The sequence below is a fragment of the Papilio xuthus genome, unplaced genomic scaffold (genome assembly GCF_000836235.2).
Source record: "Papilio xuthus unplaced genomic scaffold, Pxut_1.1 DF826933.1, whole genome shotgun sequence".
NCBI classification, from domain to species: domain Eukaryota; kingdom Metazoa; phylum Arthropoda; class Insecta; order Lepidoptera; family Papilionidae; genus Papilio; species Papilio xuthus.
Window position 1 is genome coordinate 1941240 of NW_013531716.1, and position 26937 is coordinate 1968176.

Genomic DNA, 26937 nt, shown 5'->3' on the forward strand with positions numbered 1-26937 from the left:
ACTTGGAATCTAAAATCTTTCAATCGAGCGCCATCTATCGACAACTTTAAATTTTATATTTGTATTGAAACTTGTTGAAGCAGTTTTTTTGACAGCTAGGTAGTTTGCCATATCGTTCAACAAAAAAAAAGAAAGATATCTTAACGTAATGAAATTTAGTATAACACTGCCTCGATGTTTGGCATTCCACATCGACGAGTTTTTCGCGTAACTTCCTTCCTCGCACAGCCAGTTACGAATTAAGGGCCTTTATGAAAACAACTAGCCTTAGTCGAACTACTGCTCCTTTGCACCCTTCTCAAAAGAAAATTGCAAAATAAAAGAAAAATGTTTAAAAACAAAATAAAATTTGACGAATAAATAATCTACGACTTACTAGTGTTAGAAAGAAAATCCGACACTGTCGGTGTATCCGTGCAACACTAGCCTTATTAAAATATCAAAGTTTATGTCCCCTCAATAATGAATCCGACTCTTGACTTGGTAACGAAAACGCAACATTCGCCGCCAAAGATTCTAACATGTAATGTTTAAAACTAGTGTAGTAAATGTATGTACATATTAAAACGATATGTAAGATTGCGATAAAGAAATTACAAAGCCGGCCTTCGAACCGGGTTTCGTGTGTGGGTTTCCGTCGACAAACTACCTACATGTCTTGTTTCCAGCGGTAGTAATTTATTGCATGTACTGAGAACTATTATCTACTTATTTATACTTAATATGTAGAACTAAAAAGATTAAAAACGTATGGTTGAGAATACAAAACATGCGTTGTTTTTAATATCTAAACGTATCCACAACACGAGTCTCGGTCTTGAACTTGGATAAATCTGCAACTCTAAAGTAACATAAAGTAAATGATGCTTCAATAAAATAATTCTCATACTTTTTAAACACACTAATTGCCTCCTTGAATATTCATAGCAAAAATGCAAAAATCTGTTACTGGAATTGTTCTTTGGACACAGATCCTAGTTCGATGATTTTAGGGGCTCATCCTTAATCCTTAAAAGATCCTTTTTTGTTTTTGATCGTATTAAATTGGCTTAGATTTTTTATTGAAATTTAGTACATTTTAATTGAACAATAAATTAACGAAATTGTGGAAAGCAAAGTAAAAGCGTTAACATCAAGGTCCTTTGATAAAAATGACAGTTTCGTGCACGACAATAATAGTAATAGAATACACGAACATTTCAAAATTACTAATAATTCATTTTTAGTGTTTTTGGTATAGTAAGATTTATGAATATATAGAAAATTATTTACTTTTACGTACGTTAAGCAATGACTTACTAAAAAAAGCAAAGCCCTAATAATATTAAATAGTTTCACTTTATATATCTTCAGTTCGACTTTCAGAACACCCTGTAATTCAACTGGTAAAATAACCATAAGTAAAAAAGTCATTTAACCCTTGACTAAAATATTCAAGAAATAGTAAACGCCTATTTCTACATGAAAAAAATCATTGGCCACTTATCCATGGAATTAGGTTAATAGCGTTTCTTTATGCTATTTTCAACACGCTCTGTTTAACGAACAAAAGGTTATTTGTTGGTCTAATAATAACTATATAATTACATATAATATTTATCTAAAAGTTATTACAACTAATAATTTACTAACTCTAAACTACAGTAAGAGTATTTACTCTGCACTTTTATATCAAAAAGTTAGTTTACATTAGAAATTATTATGTACCATAATGGGTCTAAGGCCTTCTTCTCTTAAGCGACTGACCGCACGACCGGTTGTCGCGCGAAGGCTATTAGGTACAAACATTGCCGTTATGAATAGCAGTCGCGCACGACCAGAGTCGCACGGTTAGTCGCGCTATTATAAAAAGACTTACACTGTAACTTAAAAACTCATTAATAACTACATATTAAAGACTATTGGTATTGGTTATGACAAGAAAATAATTCTATTTTTAGCAAAAGATCTAACTTAAAGAAGTTTTATAAACCTTAATTTTTAGACTTTATTTACGTACGGCCGCCGGCCTGCCTGTGTCTGTGCCTGATATCTTTATTATTATTATGCAATGCACATTATTTTACAATACTATGTGAGAGTTAAATAAATTAAAAATAAATACGTATAATCTCTCTTCACAATATATATGAACATTAACGTAACGTAAACAACGACTGGATTTATTAGGAAGAAACAATGTCTTTATTGGCAATCACGTCGAATAAGTATTCATGTATTATTATACTAAGAAATGTCTGTCTTGAGACTTAACCGACGAAAATGCATACATTTATAAATGTGGTTTAAGCTAGAGAGGTATGCTAGGATCAAACCAAATGCAAATCTCAGCCTTCTCCTTTGGCTGACGTAAAGTATGTTGTCATCTATAATTTACTAAATCGTCTTTTATAAAATGAAATTAAGAAAGACAATAAAAGTCAACATATGCGAATGCAAGCGATGTTGCGCCGGCGCTTACTAAGACCACCAGCTGATAGAAAGTTGAACAGAACCGTTCAGTTGTTGACAACACACCGACCGTGTCGGACGTCAGTTTGACGCAAATGTTACCGAACGCACGCGGGAAATAGTTGCGTCCTATAGCCGCGTTAACGAATAAAATTATTGAATTTATTTTATTGAAATAAATAATTTAACTAAAATTAAATCTGGAGACTCGCAATATGGGTGTCAGTGCAAAAATTATTATATTACTTTTTACATTTTCCGTGGCTTTTTCTATACCAGTCGGTGACCACAGCACATCTTTCAGCATTAAAGGTAACGATAATTGAATAATAAAAAATAATTAGTCAAAGGGATTCACTTTTTATAACTAATTTATTTTGTAAAAAAAAAAACTATCGAACAATAAAAAAATATAGCAGACCGTAAATTGTCTTAAAAAACTAAGGTTTCTTTGACCAAAAATCACGACAATTTATGGATTAACCAATAAAGCAAAAAAGGTACTGCAATTTTAGTTCCATGTTGCAAAAATCAGGGATTACTTTAGCGGATAATTTGCCACCAATTTTTCTTCATCCATTGACATTGACCTAGTAAGCAATACGTCACGGTCTATCAAATCTACAGAAATATTGTTTCAATACAAAAGAAAATATTTCGTAACAATGCAATACAAGAACATCATAACAGAAACCGTGCTAGGAATCACTAATAATACTTTTATAACTTTCGAAATTTTATTCTTACAATATTTTTAGTAAATTTTGAATACTATATTTAGGATCACATAATTTGCATGTTTAGCAAAATTAAATGATTTCTGTAATAATAATTTATATTTCCGTAATTCTTAAAATAGGAAATGTATGAATGTAGGTAAAGATGGAACAAACATTTCTGCCAAATTGTTTTTTTTTTCTATTCGTCAATAAAACTGGATTAAAAATTATATCTTTGTATTTCATATCAAACTAGTGAAGTCATCGTCAAAATTATAAGGTTAAAAGTTACCAACGCATCGTCCAGCCACAGCCCTGAATTTACGAATAAAATAATAGATTCCCTCGACGTTTCCATTATTCAGAAGTAAATTACCTAATTGCTTCAACCTCCAAACGTAAACAATGAAAACCGAGCGTCTAAATGCGTAATGCTCAGTACTGGATGTTTTCAACGGCATTGTTAATGTTAGTTTCACACAAAGGTAGAATAGTCAGGCAGTACAGTAGGACAGTGCAGTACTATTATTATTTAAACGCTGATACTGAAAAGTCTTGACGATGAGTTTCTACTGTCCTACATAATACCCCGAAAATAATAAAATTGCCATCCTTCTTTTTCTGCTTGAAGAGAAGTAGCAATATGTTCTTTTGACAGTTAAAATTCACGGTTAGTGTGCGTTAAAATAAAAAGTTTACTGCACTGTCTACCACAATACCCCACTGTTCTGCCCTCCTGTGAAACTAACCCAAGTGTCACCGTAGCTCGGAAACGTTCACTTCCGAGGAACACTTTGATTGTGTAATTCACACGACACACTTTACGGGTCAGTGCTTTTGTTCATAGACTTTTTCTAATTTTTTACTTCGTAATTACTTTGACAACAATATGATAATAGAAAGATAGTAAGCAAATTTCCTGATGTTCTAGTTTGTTGTATCTATAAAATACGTTAAATGTTTTAGTTTAGCGGTAGGTACGTACATATTTACAAAAAGTAGCATGTACTTTAAGAGTTTTATAATAAAAATTAATTTATAATCTAATACATCATCCTGTTCCTCGTAATTATTGGATTGTGTATTAACTTGCAGCCGATAATTTGCACTGTTATACAAATAACTTATTATAAAAGATTTATATATGTTGTTTAATGTATGTTTCGTCAGTGAAAACTAACAAATATACAAGACAAAGTAACGAAGGTAAACACTTACAATGGTCCGATAATTGCAATTGGGAATATCGGAGAAAAGTTTAGCTGCAGCGTCACTGACCCGGGCATTGGCATTCACGACGAATAAATAACAAACACTTATGACTTGCACAGTATTATATTGCATGAATCAATAAATGCTTAAACTACATTTATTACTAGCTATCGCCCGCGACTCCGTCCGCGCGGAATTAAAAAAAACTATTGGTCGCAACGTAATGTTATATAGCCCAAAGCCTTCCTCTATAAATGGATTATCCAACAAAAAAGAATTTTTCAAATCAGACCTGTAGTTCCTGAGATTAGCGCGGATATTCAAACTCTTCGACTTTATAATATTAGTATAGATGAGCTTTATTTTGTATTTGCTTAATTAAGCCAATGAGTAAACTAAACCTTAAGGCGTTTGTAAATTATGTAGATGTAAGAAAACGTTAATGTTGACAATTTTCAATTGACATTAAACATTTCGATGGTGAAAGCGACGCAGTTGAATTTTACAAGAATAGTTGGAAACAGCATAGCTCTCGCTGGACTAAAAAAAAAATCAAACATACGTACGTTAAATCAAAATCACGATTATTTTATTTTATTTTTTCCAATGTGGAATTTTGTTTATTGAATACTCTCGATTTATTTTTAAAGTACTTTACGTTGAGTGTAAATTTGATCTACCTGAGTCGTGCATTCTCTCCGGTTCATTACCCCGATGAAGTCGAGTTTCGAATGCGCATGCGCACCATTATTGACAATGTATTGTGGCATTTACGACTTTTTTGCTAAAGAGAGGACCCTTGGTGCATGGACGATAAAATGCGCGCCGCAGTTTTACGTCTTGATTTTTTTTTGCAAATTTCCTCATAAGACCACTTTCAAAGCAGTACTTATATGTCCCTGACCCCTGGTGTACAAAAAGTGAAAATGCATATTCTTGATACTTAACGGAAAAGTTATATCGAAAACTGCATTAAATTATTTTTATAAGGATAAATAAAAACGAAATGAAACTTGAAGAGTTATGATAATATTTACACTGTCACTGTTTGCATCTTCGTATTAAAATTATTCTCAGCTCGGAAAGTCGCGGAAGTAATCTAGTGAGAATATTGAAATGAAAGTTAGAATCATTCACTGCTCTCGACCAACGCCGTTTCTAAAAGATTATTAATGAATAATTTTTCCTAACTTCACTTAATGCCACTTTTCAGCAGATCTTTATCACAGATAATTGATTTTTTTATTATGATAAATAGAATTTGTCTTTTCCTTCATTTTTTTAATTACGTTATACACATATGAGATAACAAACCTACCTAAAAAAACCTAGTTAAAAAAGTCACGAAAAATTCCTTGAAATGTTAAATTCAATGAATGATACCTTTGCGAGGAAGACCCAGGAAGTTAAGGTCATATTTAACATAAATCGTTTAGGATAGAGAATCTACAAGGTTACACACTATTGTATGATTTATTTTCACAATATTCACCTTCAATTTTCATATCATTTAATCTTTAACATGATCAAAGGACAGAAGATCAAATTATTTTTTTACATACATCAAATATTTTATTACTAGCTGTCGCCCGCGATTCCGTCTGTGCAGGATTAAAAAAAAACTATTGGTCGCAGCGTAATGTTATATAGCCTAAAGTCTTCCTCTATAAATGGACTATCCAACAAAAAAATAATTTTTCAAATCGAACCAGTAGTTCCTGAGATTAGCGCGTTCAAACAAACAAACTCTTCCTAATATTATTATAGATAATAAACGTATTAAATGTTTGATATAGTACAAATGATGATTTTGTGACGCTCGGAATATCAAATGATACTCTTAGCAAATACATGTACGTAAAGGGTTACTTAGGAAGGTAAACAGACCTACCTAGAACACAGTTACAGCCGTAGAGCATGCATCATATAATCCCCTAGCAGCATATTTCTCATCCGCATACATATAAAAGATAAGATATTAATTACTGTAATTAGTATTATTTTAATCATAGTAAATATTTACTTATGCAAATAGAAAATTATTTAATAATATTACGGCGACAATGGACAGGTGATTTGTTTATATTGTAAAGCGCTGATAACATCATTACTAACGCGATATAACACGTTTCGCTTTTATCGGAACCAATTAATATTGCTCCAATGATTTCATTACCTTTCAATTCTTTTGCTAATACTTCCTCCGACTTACTTCATTCGATATCAGTTTGGAATGCAATCGATGTTCCAAATTTTTCGAGTATTCGTTTGTCATCGATTATCGATTTCGTATCGACTTACTATCAACGTAGTGCAATAAAATTTACGTCATTACCATTATATCCATGTCGTTGCGTAAATATAATTGATGTTTTATTATAAGTAATCGATTTTATTATGAGAGTAATTCAAAATTAAATTGAATGTAAGCGAGCGCGAAATAGCCGTAAATAGAACTTTCAAACACATTTAAGTAAAATGATTAAATCGAAAAAACCATACATCTTCTTAAATTAATTTATGCATTTATATTTATTAAATTTAGCATTCAAATATTTAAGTTTAGCAGTACGTAAGAATTTATATAGTTATGTCTACTTGTACACATACAGTTATTACCCACTATACATCCTCTCTGTATCGCAAGGTTAGCTGTAAGAGAACTCTTTTAGAGTTAAGCTCACCTGTACATTACTGTATTTCTATGTAATGTTACACTATGTACTTTAAACTATGTACAAAGCTTAAATAAATAAAACTTCTATGTAGGATTGTTTCGTTAAAAAAATGCTAAATACAAAACATATTAAATACACTACAATCCAATTTTAATTTTAACCTATTTTATACATAGATGTAGTCAAGCAATGCATTACTTATTACAAAAAGAAAAAAGTTTTTATTTCATTTGTACTTCACAGATTGTTTTTTTATTCGTATTCTTAAGTTAAAAAGGTTCCGCTGCAGAGTACGGTCATTGATCGTATAAAAAGTGAAACAGGTAATACCTCGTTTGTGACATAACCTCATTCTCACTATAAAATAATAAAATTTACAATTGGTTTTACTTTTATTTCGTTTTAATGTCGACGTTGAAAGTTCTCTTCGCATATTTTAGGTCATTGAACTCGCGATAAACATAAAAGGAAACATTTTTTAATTAATCAACAGAAAATAGATTAATAGCAGTTTTTAGTTACGAACACCTGGTTTTCTTTTTTTGATAATATGGCTTTTAATAAATCACATTTTAGAATTCCTCATCTTTGTTTTTATTATTTTTTCTAGACCAAACCGCTACGTAATCATCTAAATTACTCAATGGATCTAATGAAACTTCCATTTGGTTCAACTCAAAAATGGGTTCTTATTACAAGGGTTACCTATCACACGTCGGAACGTCTCTTTAATAAAAAGTATGTAATGTTAATAATAATAAAATTCCTTGAAAATTATTATTAAAATTATTACGCATATTTGACTAAGAAGTCATGTAAAATAAAATAACAAAACATACAATCTTATTATATTTAAAACGTACGGAACCAAACTACTTCGAGTTATAAAATGTGTTTTTATTGATTTATTTTAATTTGAACATTATTAAATAATTTATCAGAAACCGGTTATGTCTTAGTACAATCCTAGTAAAATAAAAAAATATTTATCACCGAGTCCATGGTGTTTTCTACCCTGTTTTATTTTTATTTCAACTATATTACTATAATATCTTGTGGTAGGTGAAAGACCATAATGTTAGAGGCATTCATCAACATGCCCCTGTCTGAGGGTCTGTATAGCATGTACTACTCTTCCATTTATATCTATCAGCCGTCATATCTAAATTCATTCTTACGTATATCTTTTACACAATCCATCCATACTTTCTTTGGTCTAAACCGTAATAACCATCCACAATTAATCTAATACTATTAATAGGCATTATGATAGGTTAATGATCAAAAATAAGGACGTAATGTGGCAGCGGTGGTAAAATAACGTAATCACAAAAACAAATTAAAAAGAATGTGACGGTTCCAGAAGAAATTCTAATTATAACTTTTTATTTCATTTAAAGTATCACAAATAAAAATTAAATTGCTTCGAAAATTGCAATCTGTAAAGAAATAAAAAAAATATGGGAAGCGTAAAGGGAATGTTAATTAGAAAAGTTAATGGCCTTTTAAATTTTATCACGTGCATCCTTAGGGCTTGTGACGTCAGCGGGGTTAATGACCTCAATGCAAGGGCAGAGAAAGTGGATGAAATTGAAAGTTCCTATTCGTATCTTCCTATTTTACCTACTGTGTGGTTTAACAAGAGTTTACGTAGTAATTAAAATCGGGCAAAACAAATTAAATTAATTAGTACAACTATATATAAGTACAAGTTCGCTTATTTCTAACAAAAACAAAAAGAACATGATCTTAAAAATTTATAAAAGTATTTTTTTTTATTGGGTTTGAAATAGAATACGTTTACATTCAATTAACGATTTAATAACACTTTGTTTATGTTTTTATTAAATAAATTTTCTCCGTTCGTATTTTTCCATAATATTAAAATTCAACCGAGATACATATATCGAATGCAAACTTTTGCAATCGTTTGGCTCTAGTAAAACCACACAGCGTAAAGATAAAACTATCGCGGTTCTAATTTCAAACAATTTAGAGCGCCGATTCCTTATATAGATTTAACTTTCGCTCTCATGTTTTTTTATTTCATCGTCTATATTCACCATTTTATTATATTTCTTGTTGACGTTTTGTTTTTTTCTATATCGTGAGGATTGTATTATATTTTTCGAGCTAAATATTATTTTATACATATCAAATGTGTTCATGAAAGACTTTACATTTATGCTTATTTATAATTAACCTCTCCGCGGACAGTCAGAATTTAATGAATCCTAGAATAGTCTTCGATTTACATATATTTATGTTCTAGTTCAAAGCACAACATTTTGTTTTATAAACCTTATTATGTATGCTTAGAAAACTGACATTGCACGCGATATAATTCACTGAACTTTAGCAACAAAAATGATCTTTTATATTACAAAGTACATTAATATTTGGTACATCTCTTTTGTTAATAAAACCTTTATTATATTTTAGACAAATTTATATGATGACAATAGGAATTTACCACTCCTTATATTGCGACATTGTAAAATGTCATGACGAAGGATTTATATACAACATTGAGAAGTTTCAAGCAGCATTGTTATTGAAATTGTGTTAGGGATTAATTTGGCGTGCGAGTGCGATGCAAGGATGGAGTATTACAACACGATCACAATGCAGTAGGCAGGTACTTATATGTTGCAGGAAAATTTCGAAACATGTTTTGTTGAAAACGCCCGCAGTCCGTAACGACTCAAATGATCCCAATTGAATGATAGTTAACGATTGTGAAAAGTTTAGTAGGTATAATGCTTTTAGTTTTTTAAATGACAATTGATTTGAGTGCATAATTTTAGGGAAATAACATCAGGTCAAAATATGAGAAAAACCCGATTTATCGTTTTAAGTCTTGGATACTTTTTTTATATTGTCATATCCAATATTAACTGGCTCGTTTAGCCTATTTGAGAATTATCTCATTTACTTTGGGCTTAATATTGATAATTTAAGCGAAATATTCCATAAATTCACAACATAAAGACGATTTTTCGATAATTACTGGAACAGTTCTCGGTTCAAATATTAATTTAGGGTGACGAAAATCTTTGTTAATATTTACCTTGTAATAGTTTAAGCGTTCAAACTAAGTAATTTAGGTTGCGGAATGCCGTTGCAATAGCTTTGTTAACTTTTTCTAAATTCTAATAAAGAATAACTAAAAAATCCATAACTAACGATAAGTTTCCATGAAATCTGATATTTGGTATTTCATTCGTACTTAGAATATTGTAATTAGTTTTAATAGTGTACTAAAATAATTATCGACCGCAACTCCGTCTCATTCGTCCAAAAATTCGATCACAAAAATGTCACGATAAATACCTATATGATTGTATCATCACTAGTTGAAATTTTACCCACAAAAGATTTCAACGCGTGAAAGACATTACATAAAAAATATACTTTGTTCATTTTTAATATATGCCATTGTCATTTAACACTAAATAAAGACATCCGTTTAAGGTCTCAGATAAATTTATAATCTGTTTAATGCAATATTATTCATACGTTACGTAGAACTTTGAAAAAGGCTCGAGAGAAAGTCACTTGCAGTATAAAACAGGAATAAGCTTTAAAAATCCCGATTCAACCCATATGGTCATGTTACAAGTATAAATTATGTCCGGAGGCTCTGTATATATCATATTATATAACGTCATGTACAGTTTAATGTAATCGATTAATACGTACGTTGACCTACTAACCAATTTCTTGATACATCTGGTTAACGACAAATTTCGTTTCGGGCTTTCGGCTTTGACTTTAAGTTCATATCATAAACATAACCCTTAAAACGGATGTTATTTAATAAATACATTAAATACATAATTATGTTAATGTAACTCATACTAACGACTTTATTACAGAATAAGCAAACTTTCCTTTAAACTTTTTTTTACATTTTAAACCCAAAATATCTGACATAGATTGACTCTAAAAATGATAACTGTAAATAAGTAAATCAATATTTTTACACGCATTACATTTTCGAATAAGTCACGTTTAACATTGAACCAAACTTCGAAATCAACGTGAAAGCCAATTACTATTGTTCCTCAGCGTGCTATTACTTGGAACTTTTTGTATGGTTTGCTCAACATGGTCGCAACTATTTGAATATGAGCAAATTGCTTGCAATTACTCCGCCCGTAGTCACCATGTTGAACTTATCATGTATGTAATATTATTTTGAAATTATACTTGATTATAAGGTACGAGTGTCAAATAGACTTTACAACGCAACAATAAAATTTAAATAAATTAAATAACTGCTGATTTTATTATTAACTAAGCGATAAAACTGATAGAACATTTGTTCTTGGGATCTTATAGAATTTTCATTCGTGGTATAGTACATAAGTGATTAAGTGACTAATTTACAGGTCCGGTTTAAATTCCCATCTTGAATGAGTTTGTTTTTAGAATTCCATATGGACATTTATCCAATATTCTTACAGCTAAGTTAATAATCTTGATGCATTATACACATATTTGCTAAGAAATTTAAAGGTTTGTATGAAGTCAATAATGGCAATAGACCAGAATTGTCGATTTTGGCCTTTTTTTCAGAGGGGAATGCTTTAGGCATACTCCGTGCCTCGGGGAAGGCACGGTAGTTATGTGGGATTCTCTCCCCGAATGGGAGCATACCCACTAAACCCCTCTGTTCCCTCATAGCCATAATGTGGGACGCCACGGGATCGTGTTAACTTACCACCGCGACGCCCCGCTGTGTCAATTTTTTCCTAGTCAACATAGAGTAGCTTCGAAATCCATGGTGGGACAGTGTGAGTTGACGACATATGTGATTCGTATGCATGATAGTTTATTTTAAATTCACCTTTAAACATGAATTATGATTGTAATTATGTAATCGGTAAATAAAATTATATTCCATTACAATATATCACATCGTATGACAGTAGAAAGTTGGTGTACAATAAACCATTAACACGATTATTTTACATTATTACTCATATTAAATTGATTGTGTATTTTATGTTGCGTAATTACATTGAAATCTTATAATTGAAAACAACTATTGCATTTTTTCCAATATTTTTGTTCCAATTTCGTAGTATAATACACTTGAATAAGACATTAACAATTATTCTATAACTTGTTAAAATATATCGTTTTGAAAAAGTACAAGTGTTCTTTCAACTAAAGAAATACAGTTTTTTCCCACGGCCTATGCATTATTATGTAATCTGTATACATACACTACATTCGGTGCTATATGGGATGAGAAAGGTCATTAAATATATCAAGATTGTTAATATTATTTTGATTTAATATTCAATTTACATGGAATCAATGATGTGTTTAAGCTTCATACTTTTTAGTTATATGACCTCAAATTATTACAATAAATTGTTTACAAATGGAATTAATTTATCGTTACGATTGTTTTGTAATCAACAACTCTTATGTAGTTTATTACAATATTCATCATTGCATTATTTCTACTATTACGTTAATAGTTTTGATCGTATCTTAATATGTATTCGTTTGATTTCATCACGTTTATTCGAAAACTGCAACATGCATTATAGTATTAATATCAGCATACTAACATACTTATACAAAACTAGATCAAATACTTCGACGTGCGATTACAAAACTTACCTGATTAGTTCGTAACAGTACGAATTCATAATGTCAATACCAGGTCTGTTTATCACTTTTACTTTTAGTACTAAATATTTATAGGTTCAATCATATAATTATGTCAATTCAAAAACTGTTTACTTAACTAAACCTAATCTACCATAGCATTTAAATATTAATAATAATCGAAAATATTCACAAAAATTTATATTCAACAATTTTGTAGAAATTTCTAATTTCTCCCATAATTTCATTTGTCACCACATTACTTTTATTTCCTTCGACTTTTTAAATGCATATTTACAGTAACATGAATATGTTTTGATTTTTAAAATATTTTTACTTATAATGTCAAAATGTGTAGTAAAAAATAGCAGCAAATAAGATAACATTAACAAGAATACTGTTCCAAAGTCTCACACCTGTTGAACCAAGAACTATCTCGCAAGTAAACATTGCGCTATGTGAACACATTCGCAACACCGTCACAAGCATGTAACTAAATGACCTGTTAAAATTACACGAGAAATAATCCAGTACTTAATGATACAAGTATAGAACCAATTAATCAAACTTCACCGTTTAAAATAATCATATGAATTCTTTACGCAATAGTTTTACGTTTCGTTTAAATTGTTCAACCAACTTTAAATCGATTTAAATCTAATCTGAGCACACATTTTTTTATTTAAACAAAACCAATTTATTTCTATCTTTATAGAAATAAATATTTAAATCTATAGGGATGAAATTTTGTAATATTTGATAAAATCTTTCTTTCGCAAATTACTGTTCTCTTTATCATCAACCCTTTTACTTTTAATATAAATTTAAATCCGTTTATTTAATACTACATTGGCCATTTTGTTACTATGGTAAACTTCGTGCTATGACATGAGGGTCAAGTTTATGCAAGATTATGCATTAGATTCCCTTTTCAATTATCATTCTTATCAAATAGTGTAATTAAATTCAATATATCTAAACGTGTTATTGACGTATGAAGGTTAAGTTTATTTATTAAATAATCATCAATAACCTTAATTTCTGTAATAGTTAAGGCTATTGTTAAATCGTCCTCAATCGATTCTAATAGCTCAGCCACGCATAACCTTATCCAAGTAAACGAAAACTCAGCACTCATTAAAGTGAGGTTAACGGGTCAAGATCGTAAGTATTTTTATAACATCAATTAGGCTTTGGAATTTATCAGCTAAAATCTCTGTTCATAACATTTTTGTGTGTCAACTCATGAACTTTTTAATACACAACAAATATAATCATTAGTACAAATCAATGTAGAAAAAAACTTGTTTGTTTTTTTAATAAAATGATTAGTCGTAAATCTGATTTTAACCACAAAATTAGCCAATAAAATAAAAGCAAAACGTATACAATTTAAATAACAAACGGTCTCTTATAAACGCGTTCGTCGGGGATAAGAAGAAGTAATAAAGTATGTACATTTGAAGCCGATCAACGTTTGCCGCCAAACATTCATCTCAATTTGGACGTCTTATATCACGAGTTGTATACGTAACATCAGAGAGAAGTTGCACTCTGTCTACGAGTAAAGTTGTGATGCAAGTAACTAAGGGGAACTTTTTTGGATACTGTTGAATTAATACAAAAATATTTCTATTGTAAGCACATGAAAACAATTTGATCTGCCCCTTAATTTATATTGTGTATGGTAAAAGGGGTTAAGTTTACACCTTCAAAATGTTGCTAAACTAAAATATCACTTAATATGTTTTATTTATGTCATCGTCATTATTTATGTATTATTACCTTTTTAATAAATTAATAAATACCTTATTAAATAATAGTCAAAGGATTTAAAATTGTTAAACTTAATTTTCCGATTAGAAGTGTATCGAACGTGGTAAATATCGCTACAGTCTAATTACGTTAGTACGACAAGAGATGTCAGCGTTTTATTTTCTGTTTTAATCAATCATCATGTTTATTGGACCAACAGTTTATCTCCATCAATCTAGATTGTTATGAAACAGAAGTTGAAATCATATCGTAAATCTATAATCGACAGATGCCGGAATACAGGTCAACATTTTTATTATACAATGATAATGATAATCAACTTATGTCAGTTTCAATTAAATATGGATCGATGTTCGACTTGGAATATGTGTGTCGAATTTTTAACAGATTTCTCGTAAGCAACAGTTTGAACTCTGACATAACCTCAATTATTTTTTGTTGTTTAGGAAACATATGGTTACATACAACACGAATTAATTTATTTTGAAATGATTTTATCGTTTTGAAAGAGAATTCAATAAACGATAAACATCCAAATAGAAAATGACTAAACTAAAAGAAAATCAGTTTTTTTGTTACTAACGACTAAAAACTGACGAACTTTTCAAATTATTTTAATTAGTAAATCTAGAATTTGAAGTCAGAGGGCAACTGCCCAAAAGTATGCGTTTTTAAAACACTTCTTGTATTGTAGGCCCGAGAGCCACTTTACATACTTTGTATGTCTTAATACTGATGTATGGTTTAACAACGTAACGTATAATTTTTCTTGACGACATGTACAAATATTATGAAATGCGCAATGGCTGGAATAATTTGGAAGAAAAAATTGGCGTTATTGCCAATTACGCCGAATACAATAGACATGGGCCTTGATCCGTTAGCATTTGTACGTGTCAATCACCCGATGGTTTGATGAATGCGGTGATCGATTTGGGTCGAACTATTGGAACAAATATTTGACAGTTTGACATTTATGACCAACATATCGGTCAAGGTTGAATAGGCGTAGATAATACTCCAACCTCTTGGGAGTTTATGCACCCGAAATGTTATTGAATTTCTTACTGAGAATAATTAAATATTTAATAGTCAATAGACTATCTATTATGGATTGATTTACGTTCTTATTAGTAAACTTTTCCTTGTTATTTTCCAATGATTTGGAATACTAAGTTGCGTTTTGCAATATTATTGATATAGCCAATTTCTATACGTCTAGTGAAGCTATTAGCCTTTGAAGCATTTCTTAAAAAGTTACTAAAATTTTAATTTATATGCAGTAAACATCTATTGTGATTAAAAATTGCAATTGCAGCAACAAGTTACGTTGCGTATTGATTAACATGTATGTATATATTATGAAACCTGAAGAATCCTACGAATTTACTCATACTCATTTACATAATTAGATTAGATATTCGAGACGTAATTAATTTGCATATATTTAACAAACACTTTTTGTCACCTTAATTTCATGTTAGTAAAAAGTTTCTGTAATATTACTAATATTATAAATGCGAATATTTGGATTGTACGGATGGATGTTTGTTCGAAAATATCTCGAGAACGGCTCCATGGATCTCGATGAAATTTGGCATAGATATAGAACATAGTCTGGAAGAGCACATAGGTTACTAATTTTTTTTTTTATCTCACGCGGATGTAGCCGTGATTGACAGCTGCTTTATAAAATTCTACAGCGCTATTATAAAAGCTATATTATGTAGTTTAAAAGTTTATTCTTAAACATAATTAAAATGAATTAAATTTGTGATACATCATCATCATTCTGCATCATCGCTCTGCATCTCAATCGCTGGTCATAAATTATTCTCAATTCTTACTATTAGTATTATTATTACAGCCACACTTTTAATATTTCTGAATTTAAATAGAATGTCTGTCTGTGAGTATAGTCTCTATCTAGCAAAAAACTGTCTACAAATAAAGTAAGTCTTATGTCCCAAGGTTAATATAACGAAGAGTTTGTTTTTTGTAAGTTTTTATTTTAACTCTTAAATAAAACTGTTGATTTTGCAATCTAACATTCTAATGTAATTAAACATCTTGACCTCTAAAAGTACATTAGTTTTCAGTTAACGCGTGCATTTTGTAATCATTAATCCATTCTTTGTTTTCGAGGTAAACATCGAAGAATTATTTCGCGATTACCGGTTTTGAATTCGGATCACTATCGATAACTTAACTTCGTATTCAGGGCGTGCGTGCACACAGGGTTGATATAACAATATAATAAATAAAAGATTTTCTTTTTCTTAAAAGAGAATGAGTAAAGAGGTTCACTCGATGTTACATGACAACCTGTACCCGTAGATATGTGAAACAATGAGATGAATTGCAAAATTTTTAAGACATTCTATAGTATATAAAAAAGTCAATGTAGACATGATAAAACAACACAACAATCAATGTACTTATAAATAAATAACTGGATACTTAACTTTCTTGTAAATTTATTTATGAGTTTTATGACGCAAGCATGATTTAAGCATGACTTTGGAAAATCTAAATTTCGAACATAAAATTTAAACTACAACGAAGTCTGTATAATAAAATTGTACAATTAATTACAGCTATAACTAATATATTATTCTAACGCAATATTTTTTTATTCTAAATCCCGTATATTAAGAGATAGCAACCCTAACAAGGTATACAACCGTAAATCCGTAAGTCAGTTGAAAGTGAAACTAGGAATATATTTATAAGTCCACGTACGCGATGTCGCGTATTATGTAATTGTTTATCGGATCAACTTATTCGATACCACACCTTACCGAGTCAGATCTTTCATTCCATTCTTGTAGTATTACATAGCCGGTGCTGTAACTGTATTTTTTTTTGCTACAACCTGATATTTGAATTCCATTGCGTTCCTTTTCTATAAAAGGTTTGATATATTTATTTTTAACTAAATTACAATAGATGACGATTTCTTAAAAATATAGTACAATTTCAAAGTAAACAAGTAGTTTAATATGCTTAACCTTCATGCTATTAAAATAAGTAATTCTTAATTTAAAACAAAATTTAAGAAACCTATATTGAAGTTAAAGGAATTTAATTTCATATCCACCTTCTTACATCACACAAAGTTTAATATATCACAAATATTTTCTATATTCTATCCACTTATAGACTATGTTATCTTAAATCATTATAAAAGCATATCTAAAGGCACATTTTCTCATATAAAGCCATATAGTATGTTGATCCTTGCGACTGTCTTTAAGTCTGTAAGGCTGTGTATTCAAGGCACGCAACTATCACCGTCATTCACTTACATCACGTTATTTAATTGCATCTCTAAATAAACAACAAATCTAATATTCTTCCTATTACTTGAGAAAACAAACGAATGACGATAATATTTTCTCATACATGTATTCTAGTGAAGAAGTCTGAATCGGAAAATAGTCTGTGCTTACATCGAACTTTCTAAAAGTAAGAGTAACCGTTAATAATGACATCTATGAAATCCAGATCTATGCAACTGTTCGAATATGACCATTTTTCTTTAATAAAAGTATTTTTAATATATTAAGTCATCATTGATACTAATATTGGTATTATGGCTTATGCATCCTCGCATTTTATTATAAAACAAGGTACTTGAACTTGAAAAAATCCGTAAGAAGCCTTGATCGTACGCCTACATCCCGATTTAATTTACATCGTTTTTTTTCTTATTTTTATTCCTTTCGATATAAATGGCCAGTACTCATGAGATATCACACGAGATGTGTACTGCCACACGAAAAGATATGTACTAATTGCACGTGCTACGTAATATTAAAGTAACGTTCTACATTAATTAACCATTTAATTAGACAATTTTACGTAACTAGTAGTCCCATTACTTATTGAAACCTTTTATTTCACCATCAGTTCTAATGTATATAACTAATGCTTTCGCCCCGGCTTCTTCCGAAGGATTAAGTTTATAAGCATACATTTTGCTTGCAATCTTACTCTATGTTTATGTGCATATTTTATAGATAGTAATTAATATTTAACAATAAAAATATTGAATATAACTAAGCTGCAATACAAAGATACTTTACTGGAAACCGATCTTTTACTTCTTTTTATCTTTTGACTACTTTTTAGGGTTCCGTATCTAATAGGAAAAAAACGGAATCCTTATACGATCACTTTGTTGTCCGTCCGTCTGTCTGTCAAGACTATTTTTATATTTACTGTACTGGGAACGAATACTTGTTTTGAAATCCTGTGTAGATGATAAAGTAGGTCCATTTCGAAGGAGTCGTGAGGGAAATTACCTAACTCCCAATTACCTTTGCAATGAATCATTTGCAACATAAGTCTGATGTTTTTGCACTTATGACATGTGAATTATTATCTTTGTTCATCGGAAAGATTTAAAAATCTTAGGCAATGTTGTGAATAACTATTAATTCACTAGAAAATCTTAAATAATTTTGTCAATAATTTAATTCTTATGAAATGAATAATGCTTTGAAATAGCACCATCGGAACTCTAAGTTTTATTGTAGAATGTAGGGAAATTGAAATTATTTGGCTAATTAAGATATACAAAGTTTAAAGATAAGTAGAAGGAAATACGAAGCAAAAAAAACATATTTCTTAAGCATTTTTTGTTTTATTCCATGTTTAAAACGAGGCATTAAATTGCCACTGAAAAAAAACCGATAAAGTTTAAAGACGAGTCATTTTTAAATTACTTAAAACAGGGTCCCATTATCTTCGGTCTTTGGATAAATTATTATCAAAACATACAAATAAATTGAATAAAGCTGCCTTTTCTTTCCTCTTCTTTTAGTAAAAAAAATGACTTACCGTTTAATAAGATTAATACAAAATATATTACTGATAATTAATATTAACAGATCTTAAAGGATTTATTTTTTATTTACTTTATAGTCTCAAAATCGTATAACAATTATATTTGTAACCAGTAAAGATAATAAAAGTATTACAAATTCAACTTAATCGGTTCAGTAATCGATGTCAGTATGTATAATGTAATTTATAGTCAATAATTTAGTATGTAATAACATTCTTTACGATAAACAAACTTAATGTCGATTCTAAATGACTCAATAACAATGACTCATTTACTATTTTCTTTGTTACAGGTAATTGCGAAAACAAGTTTCGATCACGTACTTATATGAAAAACGTCTCGGTCGACTTTCTCTAGTCGCATATCAGACGGACAAACACATGTAAGCACTATTCTTTAATGCCAAACTATTCTATAGAACAATAGTTAAAAAAGAATAAAGCTAATCTTTCGAATTCCTCATTAGAAAGATTTATTACGACTACGTCACACTTACCGTGGGTTTCAAATACCAAGTTCCTTATTTAAAACATATTGTTCCCTCTGTTTTGTCAAAATTAATGATATGGATGTTTTATACAGAGATTTTAGTCTCAGAAACTAACGGTTAGATTTACTAGAATAAACCTACACTTAAAACAAGATATTAAATATGTACTGAGGGCATAGTAGAAATTGTTATCCTGTCACGTAGCATATGACAAATTAACAAAACAAAATCTATTGTAGTTGTGTTGTTTTTGAAGACAGTTTTGTTATTAATGTTACAAACGTGCATTGTCGAAGTTATCGTGTCTGGTTAATTTGTTATGTCTATTTTAAAAAACATGTCAAAGTCAGGAAATCTGTTGAGTGATCAATTATGTGTAATGCAACGGTCAGTTCATTCCGCTCGACTTTTAAATTTAACGTCGTCAATTACAAGCAAAATGTGACCGTCAAACAAGCGTTTTCTTTATTGCCTCATCGAAAGCAAAAACTATTAAATTTAGTTAACGAGGCGTTTTAACGATTGCAACGAATAACGAAATAATACGATGAATACGACGTTAGCGGGGTAAAGGTTAACTTAGTCACTGTGGGTTTATGGGACTAAAACATATTGTTATCTCTGTTTTGTCAAAGATAATGACAGGGATGACGATATGTTTTATACAGAGATTTTGGTGTAGGAAGCTCATGGTAGAATAATTAAAATATTTTGAATATGAGGTTGGTTCCGATCCATTCATTGAAACTTTTGTATTTACGGTAAGATAAACCCGTTTAAGGTAAATCATATTTTATCTTTACTTAGCCTCCCTTGAAGCAAAATATTCAAAAAGATTCACGCGCCAATACGTAACATGCCGGTTACGTATTGTGGCCGTTACCTACGTGTGGACTGCACTTCCGCTGATATTACCATAAAGATCACACGACAGGTAAAGCATGCGACATTAGGGCTACCAAAAACTTGAGTTGGCTTCGCAAAAAAATATACTCAGTGACTAAATACACTGAACTTGGGTCTTGGATTTGATATAAAAGTGTCCCTTACCCATAGTACTGCTCCAGCTGGGTTAAGGAGTTCAGAAAATCAAGATAAAAATAAATATACAAAGGGAAAGTTTCCATCCTATGCAATATTTGAAATTTGATAAAAATTATATTTATCATTGTAATGTTTATACCCGAAAAAAAAAACAAAACATGTGTGAAATTCCATTATAAATCACTATAAGAATATTTATTTAGGAATTATATTATTCAGGAAATAAGCGCGTCTGCGTAATTTTATTCATCACTTACTTTGACAACCCTAATACTGTTAGCATTAACGATACTTTCTAAAATAATAAACATTGTACACATTTTATTTATATTAACTGTAATGAAAATTGACTGATATTGAAACAGGAATTGCATAAAAAATGATGTGGTGCAATTTATAAAAATAATTTCATTAGAAGTAAACATATTATCCAAACTATACGATTAATAATTAAACATCTTTATCACTTCACTCACTCAGATCATGTGAAGCGCACGAACTGTCGACCAATTCTGGTAAAATACCTTATAATTTATTTTCTACTCGTGACACCACGTTCGAACAGGCGAGAGAAAACGAAACTCATGTACGTGGAGACCATTAAACTAAGTCTTATGACATATTGATTTAAAGGTACATAAAATTTCCTTATAATGCCCTTTTCACACGAGGAATAATAAAACAGTTCATTGTACATTGTAGTACTGTTATAGATAGAACTGTTTTGTCAATAATAGTGCATTCAAACAATAACAGTACTGCAATATCTACTGCTCTGACTCACTTACCTTGTGTGAAACCAGTATAACAAACAATTCAACTGTCCAAGTCCGTATTGTACGGAATTCCTGGTGTTAAAAAAAACTCCAAGTTATTAATTGTCCGTCAAATATACACGTAAAAAGTAGGACATGTATAAATGTACAAGTATGCTTGAACAGCGAAGAGTGCAATAAACTTGGCAATGTCAATGATCGCTAGCATAAGCAAATCAAATCTGACTCATTGTTGGGTCGAAGAGATATTGCATAAAATATGATCCGCATCGACTGACTAACTGTTCATTAGACCGCCAAACCGCAACACTTCGAAATGCTTGCTCTAATCAAACAGTAATTAACATGAAACGGTTGTTAATTTTATTGTGTACTAAATTAATACGTTTTTAAATTCATATTTGTAAACCGATGTTAACTAAAGTAAAAGAAACTTTATGAAATTAATCCTTCTATGAAAAACAACACTATTTTTATAACTTCTTTGACCTATTTGAGAGCAGAAATATACGCTAGTAAACAACGGATAAGTATTTCTGGAGTAACTTTAAGTGTTTGTAAAATATTTGATAGTAGACTTCATTTGTCGCTTTGTTCGCTTAAAACTTTCATTAAGTTAATCAAATTTGACAAATTGCTTTATGAGACATTTATCCGATTATCCAAAGAAAATATTAAAATACTGTTAGTAGACATTAAGCTATTATACACCGTTGACTGATGACGGTTTTGTGGCACAATTTCTATGCTCTTTGTCAATATATGTTGAGTCGAAGTTATATTAAATGCCGTTACTTAAGATGGGATTACCAAGTAGTAATATATACTTATCCAAAATTGATTGTAAAGATAGTTTCCTCTCAATGAACAGTCTTCTATTGAATTCTATGTATTAGTTAAACATATATTATATATTCGATAAAACATATAAACCGTTTTAAGAACATATTTCAATAATCTCAGACTAAAATACTAGTCTGTTACATTTAGCAAGTTCCGTTAAAATTTTTAATTTTATATAAACTTGGGTATTTCTTGCAAAGTATTTAAACAATGAGATTATGATCGAAAATGTTAAATATTAAATTAGCTAATCGATCAATTCGGACGGCAACGATGAGTTTAGATTAGATACATAGAAATGTTATTTTTCTTTTGAATACAAATTTGGAGTGTTATCGTTATAAAAATTGTCTTAAAAGAAAGATAAATCAGATGTCAAAATTGTCACATATTGCTAAGGCCTTCATGTTTAACGCCTGCATATTAAATTACGAAAAAATAAAATGGAAAACGAAAGATATAAACAAATGTATGTTAAAATAAATTGAAAACTAAATTTAAATATAAAATTGTTTTCTTTTATAATTCCGATTAAATTCCTAAAACATTACGATGATTATTCACAGAGGACTAAACATATGCTGCATCTTTTGACACGCGATCTATTGTTCGCTTTCGGTCAAGGACAGTGATGCATGTTTGCATGTACTTTTACTTTTTATCTTGTATCTGATTATATTACACACGAATTTTATTTCTTAATTTCATCATAAATTCATTTTGCATCGCGCCAAAACTAATAATCAATTCTTAAAAGCTATCCGAAGATGACTTTAATTACTTCGAAAGAGAGTACGCAAATGTTCTCTTTGCCCTTTAAACGATACATCAGGTATCAGATATATCCTTAGATCGGTAAAATTAGCATCTGAATTAAAAATATCAACTAAAAAAACCTTAGATAATGAAAAAAGGTACAAGATCTATTATAGACTTTAACATACATAACCATCATTGAACAAAAGTAACGTTTACAATGTTTAACCGTGGGTTTCGGAGCCTAAAATCCCCAATTAACATATATCGTATCTCCCTTTTGTCAAAGATAAAGGTAAAAACGACGATATGTTTTATACAGAAAATTCGATTTTAGAGATCAACGTTATATTAAAACAAATATATTTTATGCATATTCTTTCGTAAGTAGTATGATTCACTACAACTTCGTAAGGCTCTTGTAACCGTTTTGAGGTAAGCAGATTCAACTTTAAATTATAATCGCAAGGTAAAGCGCTTTGTCCAAAATTCCCAAGCAGATAACGAAGCATTGTGTCGTCCTACGCGAAATAATTGCTATAACTACCGTCGGATGGCTCAAGGATTCATTTATCTCAATTCTAATTTATGTTTTGTTTATGTTGCGTTATCTGATTAATGTAACTGATTAACAGAAGACAGGTTGGTTTAGAAAATAGATTGACAATCAATTTCGTAAATATCCAGACGTAGAAATGGGATAGACCTTCATATATTTATCTTCAATAAGCAACTTAAGACTTTCATACTGCAGCTGTGGACGCTAGTAGAATAAAGAAAGTTACCCACTATGTTCATATTTTAAACAATGCCGTAGTTTTTGAAGCTTGTATTTAAAAAGGGGCGCGATTGAAAGTGCTAGTGTATACTATGGATAAGGTCAATTACTGATGTATATGAGTACTAGTAGTTTACATGATTCTTTTATTAATTTGTTTTTTGTTTGAATCAACACATAATTTTACTTAGTCTAATATTTGATTATGCTAACATTAAATGTTTTGCCGAATTTGTCAACGCTGCGACCTCTACAAACAAAGTGTTTTTTCTAATAAATACAAAAAGAAATCTTGGTCATCGCGACATAAATTAGCTGTAAAAAGTTTAAACGCAAGATCTTGTTCTTGTAATAGCATTCTGTAATACATGGTGCAAACTGCCCTTGTAAATTTCACACATGTCTTGTTCACGTATATAGGTTACCTCCATTAATGTCTGAAGTTAGTGACCAAATGTAATTTGACCTTCTCATATAAACACGAACTAAGTAGCTTAAGTAATAAGTTACTCTTAACGTTTAATTAAGTATCAAATTCATCATCAACATAACCTACAAGTACAAAGAACTTTGGTCTGGGCCGGTAAATTTCTCTATGTCAGTGAACTTGTTTCCAAGAGAAGATATACAATTTTTTTCGCATCGGTACTTTTCTATTAAAATTGAGGGTTTACAGAATGAACTTTACCGTTTGACTATCAAGGTTATTGAAACGTGAGAAAAAACGATGATTAAAAAGGCCAAGATTTAAAACAAAAAAGAATGACAACTAGCAAAAATCACCCATGTCCGTGACCTAGAAAGATTAACAGTAGTTACGGATGTTTATTTTGCATGATACTGTAAAAGAATTTGGTTATTAACAATAGTCCAAGAGCTAACAAAGAAAAATGATTAAGCAGTTATAAACAAATGGCTTAAAAATAGTATAAGCCTTTAACCCACCTCCGTTTTCAATTATATTTAGACATAGTTGGTACATAAAAAACGCGCATCATAAAAATAAATTCGCGATAGAATAGTCAACTCACGTTAACTTTCCATAGGTTATGTTGTCAATACATTGCAGTGTAATCGTAGCTTGACTTTAAATATATTTATCATGTAATCGCCGGTTTCGTTTTTCTCTTTTAACTTGGTAAAACGTCCAGTTTGAAAGTTTCTTGTGAATTGGTTCAAGGATAATGGATAGCGTAAAATCGTTGAAAAATTCTTATCGAGTTTTTCTACGCGCCATTTCACAATAATACAATTATGAAATCGAAAGTTTTAAAAATTTGTAATTGCGAAGTACATTGTCTACAGTATTTGCTTTTTATAATAGGATAAAAACTGAGGGTTAAGAATAGGAAATAATGCAAAAATAAAACTTATCTATTATATTATAAATGCAGAAGTTTGAATGTTTAGATGGATATTTGCTACTAAGTATTTGCACATTTTATGTACTTATTTTTATAATATCTCTCTTTTGTGTATTATTTATCGTCTGTTAACAATTGATTCTTTATTTTGTCGATGCTAATGCTACCGTTGTTCTCTAACATTTACATTCCATTACTCAAGGATGTTCGTGAAGTACAAAAGAATATAAATCAGTGCATTCGCTCTGTTAGGTGATTTGTGACAATTAACCAAAGATTATAGATTGCGAGCGGTAGCATTATAAAATGTTTTTTCATTAGTTTAATGTTTATCTTTCAAATTCTTATTTTAACTTTCTCCTGAAAGAGATGAGTAGGTAAGAATCTAAATTGAGTAGACCCTCCATATATTATTCCTCCAGCAACAATAGTCTCTGTTAATGATCTTCAGACACTTTAATCTAAGACTTCTTTTATTCTATTTATAGTAAGTTCGTTCTTCTTATTAGTCAATGGAGTGTTGAGATTTGAATTCTTGTTTTTCCATGTCTTTTGTATAATCTGCATTATTGTTATACGATATTCAATTGTTCTAGCAATTATTAAATAAATCACACAATATAAGGAGTAGTTTTGATGCGAGGACATAGAACTAGAATAGAATGTAGCGTTTGCATTTATTAATAATAGCACTAATTATTGTTTTTATGCCACCTTCATGCTATGACATCAATAAAATATTTTCCTGTTTTAATAAAGATATCTTATTATAATGCCACATAAATATATTCGATCTTAACAGTATACTATGTTCTAAATAAAAATTATGAGAAATTTCCGTGTTTTTTTTTTAATCCATGAAGCTTTTACACGAATACTTATTAAGCACACATTCGCACGAGCGCTTTTTAATGCTCAAAACTCGACGTTGGCTGCTCTCGAGCAACGAAATCTTTTAAATCAATCTTTTTCAGCGTTCATCTCAGTGGAATTTATTAACATATTTATAATCTCCGACCTTTTCGAGCATTGTAGGAAATAATGAGAAAAGGGGTTAAAACATATATCAGGCTACAGAACAACTTTAGGTTTGTTTATGAACAATATTTCAATATCCTTGAACTGCTATTTTATAACAGTTTATTTATAAAAAAAAGTTTGTTTTTTTTACACTTAGGTATTGTTAGAGTTCAATAACTTTAATAACACGTTTTTAATTAAGGTCATATGTGAAACGATTCTTAAGCGATATTTGCATAAACATAATCCTAAAATAATATTAATATTTCGTAAAAAAATAAAGACATTACGGTACGATATTTGTTTTTTTATATGCATGTTCATTTATTACAAAATCTTAAAAGATAAGATAAGATAAATGATCGAAGTCCAAGTTTAAATGATAGGACAAACTTCATTGAACCATTATATCTACAGAGCTTTTTGTTTTCAATAAGAGCTTTACCTTTAAACAACCGCCTAATTGTCTTTTTATCGCATTTGCAAGGAGGATTCAAATATATAAACACACAAATCATAGAGAAAATAGCTAACGGGCGATGAAAATATA

General features: G+C 30.1%; 1 protein-coding gene across 1 annotated transcript in view; it reads left to right on the forward strand.

The window, feature by feature from the left end:
* The first annotated feature begins 2642 nt into the window (after positions 1-2642).
* The window catches only part of LOC106121975 (uncharacterized), a 36242-nt gene continuing 11947 nt past the window's right edge, over positions 2643-26937 (forward strand). The window contains 1 exon segment of the mRNA NM_001312835.1: positions 2643-2763. Within this exon segment, the coding sequence (NP_001299764.1) occupies positions 2667-2763 (97 nt within the window). The 5' untranslated portion in view covers positions 2643-2666.